Source organism: Nannospalax galili, unplaced genomic scaffold (genome assembly GCF_000622305.1).
Source record: "Nannospalax galili isolate Female #2095 unplaced genomic scaffold, S.galili_v1.0 scaffold346, whole genome shotgun sequence".
In the NCBI taxonomy this organism is placed as follows: domain Eukaryota; kingdom Metazoa; phylum Chordata; class Mammalia; order Rodentia; family Spalacidae; genus Nannospalax; species Nannospalax galili.
Genome location: NW_008357637.1, coordinates 7266609 through 7272608, shown reverse-complemented (window position 1 = coordinate 7272608; position 6000 = coordinate 7266609). Strand labels below are relative to the sequence as shown.

The window sequence follows — 6000 nt, the reverse complement described above, 5'->3', positions numbered from 1 at the left end:
CCCGGGCTGGCGCCACTCTCCGCCGCAGGGGTGAGATAAAGCGGGCAAGGTTCTGCAAGTCCAAATCAGGGAGGCGCAGCTCCGATAGCACTGGGGCTCCGGGCGTGTTTGCTCCAACTGTTTAAACTGTTCAAAGCGCCCCGGGCCGAGCGACCTTCGGCAAACAACTGCTAATCTCTAGCAGGGGAGCGCTGTCCTTGGGAGGGCGCGGGGAGCCCAGGGCCTCCCGCTCGTACCCCACCCCATGGGACCGCAGCCCACCGCACCTTGCGGCGCCTCGGACTGCAGAGAGGCCAGCGTTCGCTGGGGCAGGAAAGCGGAAAGCCCCTTCAGGACGCGCCCACGCTCCCGCCTCATTTTCAGGCTCTTGCTGGGTCCCCAAGTTCTTGCCCCGCCACCCCAGGCACTTGCCCCCTTCCCAGGCCAGTGCTCCACCTCGGGTTCCGGCTCCCCCAGGCCCCGGTCCCACCTCTGCCCCGCCCCAAGCCCTTGCCCCGCCTTCAGACTCTTGCCCCGCCCCAGGCCCTTGTCCCGCCTCTAGCCCTTGCCCCGCCCCCAGGCTCTTGCCCCGCCCCAAGCTCTGGTCTCACCTCACACCCCAGCAGGCTCTCAGGCTCTTGCCTCGCCCCTAAGCTCTCGCCGGGTCCCGGGCTCTAGTCCCGCCCCCAGAGGGCGGGGGCGGAGCGGGACCGCGGCTGGCTGGTTACTCCGGCTAGTAGCCGAAGTGCTAGTCCCGGGAAGCCGGGAGAAGCTACGGTCGCTGTCGCGCCTGGGCTTCCGGGAGAGCGTCGCCGTCGGGGAGCTCCAGCGCAGCGTCCGCATTCAGCATGATGGACTTGGAGTTGCCGCCGCCCGGACTACAGTCCCAGCAGGTGCTGCCCAGGCCCTCGAGCTTCACCGCGGTTCCGGGACGCGGGTAGCCGCGCGAGGGGACGTGGCCCCAGGAGGGAGGGAGCGTCAGAGCTGGGACTGCAGGGGCCGGGGCTGGGCCGGGAGAGAGGCGGTGAGGTGAAGGGGGCTGGCGCCCGCGGCCCGGCCGTCAACGAGCCTGAGGCTCCCGGGAGCGCCCGACCTGGGCGTGGGGCGAGGCTCGGGCTCGGGCTGCGTCTCCAGCAGTCTCTCGCGCCCGAAGCTGAGAGCCCCAGCCGCGGCCTGGGCCCCGGGGCGGGAGGGGGCGGACGCTGGCGGTCTCAGCCGGCCGGGCCCGGCCCTTTCCGGGGCTGCGCGGCTTCCCAGACTCGGAGCCGGCAAAAATGTGCCTAGTCACGGGGCCGCTCTCGGGGGAGCTGAGGTCTGCTCCGCGCCTAGCCTCCGAGCCCCTTCTCGGCGGCCCCCGCCCCCGGGGCGCTACCTCCGCGGGTGTCGCCCGCTTAGCGGGCCGTGGACCTTCTCAGCCACCGAGCCGCTCGTCTGTGGGATCACGCTGAACCAGCGGGCTCCAAAGCCCAGCCCTCCGGGGGCGGAGGAGAAAGTCACCGAGTGGCCGGTGCGCTCAGATGCCCCGACGGGCGGCGGCTCGGCCGGCTCCGCGCGCTTCCTCTGGCCAGGGGAGTGGTTTGGGTTGGGGACCAGGGATGGCCCTTCGCCCCGGGGCAGGAAGCGCGAACTTTGGCGGCGGAGGTAGATCGGAGTCCGCTGCGCGCTGCGACTCGCGGTGAGGCACACTGTGCGTGGCCGTGGCTTCTGCCTCAGTGACAGTGGCTCGTTGGCAGTCACGGCGGCCCTCAGTTGGCCCTTTCCTGCTTTATAGCGTGCAAACCTCGCCGCACTGGGGCCAAGGGACAAGTTGGAGCTGTTGATCTGTTGCGCAATTGTTATTTTCCCCTGGGCGGCGTTGTCTTTGGATTTAGCATTACAGAATTACAATTCCAAAAATGCATAAAGCAGGATATTCTGCTCTTTGCTATCAGGGTAAGAGTTGTAGATTAGCAGTTCTGTCGCTTTTGTGCTGTTACTACTGAGTTTACTTTCAGCGCCCTTAATATTTTTCTTTTGCTGTTTGAGAATTTAACTCCTCAGTCCTTTAGTATGTTGCCTCGCGTTTGTGAGGACAGAGGGTGAGACACTTGAGCTTCATAACACTTTAACAAGTTTTATAAATTGTTATATGTGAAAATCAGTTTCTGTTCGAACTTCAGGAACTTTTAAATAAGTACTTATGTTGTCCTTGTCCTCCCAAAATTGGGGTTTTAGGGGAAAAAATTAGTTCAAGGGAATGTATAACTTAGTAGAACAGTTAAATTTATTTAAATGTAAAGTTTTAGGCTGATTTCGAAGGTCCTAGTGTAAGCCTTTAAGTTACTGACAACACATTACATTTACTGTCCTCTACCCTTTGTACTTGACCCTAGAAATGATTGCAGTTATTTCATCCTGGTTTTCATTAGGATAAATAAGTAAACTTCTGATTTTCTGCTGTTCATTAGTAATCTAAAGGAATGCTCGTTTGGCCAAAGGATACATGATGCAAATGAACTTTGGATTTTAAGTATTTCTCTTTACAGCATAGCATTTCATGTACAAAAATGCATATGTTCTGATTTCCCTTATGTGTGAAATTTTCAATTGTTTGATAAAAGTAAGTCCATTTGTAGTTATTTCCAGACATCAGTTCAAATATTTGAAGTGACAAAAATGAAGTAAAGCTTAGAATCTATTTCATATTTGTGATTCGTATTAAAATCATTATTTGATAGTCGAAGGATTTGAATTGAGTTAAAGATTTGAACAAATGGTTAGAGAAACTAACTCATTGTGAAGTGGTAGTAGGATACAGGTTTTTACTATGTGTGGATGACAGTAAAGAAACCCAGGGTAGGATTCTGTATCTCCATTGGATGGAAAGAACCATCCGTTATTACTCACTCTCCTTCTCCGGTGTCTTTGAAAGATAAAGTACTTTTGACGATGGGAGATGGAGTTGCTCTTGGACTAGACCAATGAGATTATTTTTGAAAGTCACAAAAAATGGGGGCTTGAGACATGGCTCAGCAGTTAAGAGCACTGCCTGCTCTTGCAGAGGACCCAGGTTCGATTCCCAGCACCCACATGGTGGCTATGAACCGACCTTAACTCCAGTTCCAGGGGAATCCGACACCCTCTTCTCATCTGTGCGGCATTGCACTACATGGGTGCACTCACATGCAGGCAATATACTCATACACATAAAAATAATAAAATATTTAAAAAAATAAGTCACAAAAAATGGACCGGTTTATCATCCAGAATGAATGCAAGAACAACTTGACTTTTTAGATATGTGAAAAATCTCTTGAGACATTACAGAAGCCACATGTAGGTGGATAAACGCACAATTACGTCAGTCTTTCTGTCTTGAAAATAACTAGGATCATTTAAAATTTGGTTTTTATTAACTAGAGTACTTGAAAACAACGCTAGGGGAACAAAATGACTTTTAGGATTACAGGAGGAGTTGAAGACAGAGGCATGGGATATCTCCATATTTCTTTTTATTTCGGATGAGTTATACCCAAGAGCTGCAGGAGAAAAGGCATTTAAAAGCAAAATTTGCATAAATATCTCCTTAATTTTTCCTTGAACCTAGGTTAGGTTGAGGACAAAGGAGGAATTTGGTACTTAGATAATTGGGCACTTTTTGCAAGTCAAGCAATATGATAATTGCTTCAGATAAGTAATTTCTCAGTAACCCAGTAGAAAATACCTTTATCTCTAGTGTCCAGGTTAGGAAGGGGGCACACAGAGAGAGGCCTAGACTCCTCCAGGGTGACCCAACTGTTGCATAGTAGAGGTAGAATTCAAACCTTGATAGCCTTCAAGGCTCTGAATCACCACTTCCAGACTGGACCAAGACTGAACTTTAACAACTGGGTAGATTGAGAATGATAAAAATTCATATCTGTACCTTCCCCACTTACCAAGGCATTTAATGACACAGTGAAGGGGAGGGGGAGTGTGGATCCTTTCAGTTACAGCCAGAGTGAATGGTCCTGGTCCAGGAAGACAAAGATAGATAAGAGGCCTAGGTGGTTTCATTTAGGGAGGCAGGATGTTGCTTCCTGTAATAATAGTTTTCAAAGCTACTGGGATTTCAACAGTGTCGGGGAGTCTGCTTCACATTTTCCACTGATCCTCTTAATTAAATCTTTTAGCTGCTGGACTCTGCATTTGTTTGCTTTGTTATTGATACAGTATCTGGTATTTATTTGGGGTTGGTAATCAAAAATAAATTTGATAGTTAAAGATATGTTGTACAATATAACAGGATTAAGCTGGTTTGAAGGAAAGTGGATAGAATTGGGGGGGTGGTAGTGTGAGGGTGAATTGAAAACAGCTAGCAGAAGCCTGTTAGCTCAAATTAAACACTAATCCCCTGTCTTGGCACTTATGAATCGAAACCATTGTTAAGGGCTCGGATATATGTGTTTGAAGTTTACTTGGAATTTTGAGAATAGTACATTTCAAAATTAAGTACTTTATTTCCTGGTCTTTATTGTTAAATTGATTTGTCTGAATTACCTATGATGCAGGACTTTTGGGTCTGATGGATGATTTACCTAATTGTTGGTGTGTGTAAATTCCAGATATTTTATTACCTAGGCTACCCACTTCAAAATCTGCTGAACCCTAGGACCGAGACAAATTTACTAGCGGAAGTACTTTATCTATGGCTGTAAAATGTATAGTATTGTAAAATGGAGAAGAGTTTATATTTTGATAATCTGATTTCCAGGAGCTACTGAAATTTCATTGCCATTTGCTTTTAAATAAGTATTAGTGGGCTGGAGAGATGGCTCAGCAGTTAACAGTACTGGCAGCTCTTAGAGAGGACCTGGGTTCAGTTCCCAGCATCCACATGGCAGCCAACAACTGTCCATAACTCTAGTTCCAGGGGATCCAGTACTCTCTTTTGACCTCTGCAGGCATTGCACAACACGGGTACTCTTACATACTTGTAGGCAATATACTCGTACACATAAAATAAAAATAATAGATATTTAAATATGTGCCAACAAACATTTGTCAAAAGGGCTTTAATATACAAGCCAAGAATTCTACAGTTGACAGTGGTTTTATAGAAATGAAAGCAAAAAATACATTCCAAGTGTACAGTGTTTGCATTATAGAAAATATCAGTGCTTTTTTTAATATTTTATTATTTTCATTTCATGTGTATGAGTGTAATGACTGCATGTATGTGAGTGCACCCATGTCGTGCAATGCCGTGGAGATGAGAAGAGGTCTTCGGATTCCCTTAGAACTGTAGTTAAGGACTGTTTGTAGCCGCAATGTGGGTATTGGGAATCTAACCCGGGTCCTCTGCAAGAACAGTCAGTGCTGTTAACTGCTGAGCCATCTCTCCAGCCCCCAGTGCCATTCTTATATGGGCCCCTCCCCCCAAAAAACCCAAGCCAATCCTCTTAAACAAAATCCTAAATTGGGCTTTTTTATATTTACCCTGCTATAATATTAGGAATATTAACTCAGAATGGAAAGCACTAAAATTTTAACCCATCACTTTCCTAGCATATGTATAATAACACTGTGTGTTGCAAAACCTTGTGCTTGATCCCCTGGTCAGGTGTGGGAAGTTGAAGTGCTGGACATTATTAGCCCAGGCCCTTACATTTGATAGGTATCTGCTCTGTTACTGGGCTTAGCTCCCTAGCTCTGAAAGTCTCTGTGTTAGAATGTAAGCTTATTTGGTCTAGACCATGATAGTATGAAGACAAATCCAGAATTTGGAGCAAGCACCAAGCCCATCTTTTGAAGATCCCCTTGATATTTAACTCACTCTTACATCATTTATAATCCAGCAACAGTCTGCCTTCTAAAGAATCTGTTAAATGAAATATAATTCATGTACCTCGTAATTTACCCATTTAAAACCAGTTCAGTAGTCTAGTGTGTTTATAGTTATGTAGCCATCACTACAGTTAATTTTTATCACTCCTAGAAGATACCCCTTACTCACTAGCAGTCACTTCCCTTTTTCTCCCAACTCCCTAAGCCCCTGATAAC

General features: G+C 47.8%; 1 protein-coding gene across 2 annotated transcripts in view; it reads left to right on the top strand.

Moving 5' to 3' along the window:
• The first annotated feature begins 605 nt into the window (after positions 1–605).
• Nfe2l2 (nuclear factor, erythroid 2 like 2) overlaps positions 606–6000 on the top strand; it is a 34912-nt gene continuing 29517 nt past the window's right edge. Inside the window, exon 1 of one of the 2 annotated variants that reach the window (XM_008855323.3) lies at positions 606–872. In XM_008855323.3, the coding sequence (XP_008853545.1) occupies positions 828–872 (45 nt within the window). In that variant the 5' untranslated portion in view covers positions 606–827. The remainder of the gene's footprint in view (positions 873–6000) is intronic. The other variant, XM_008855321.3, reaches the window with a different exon arrangement.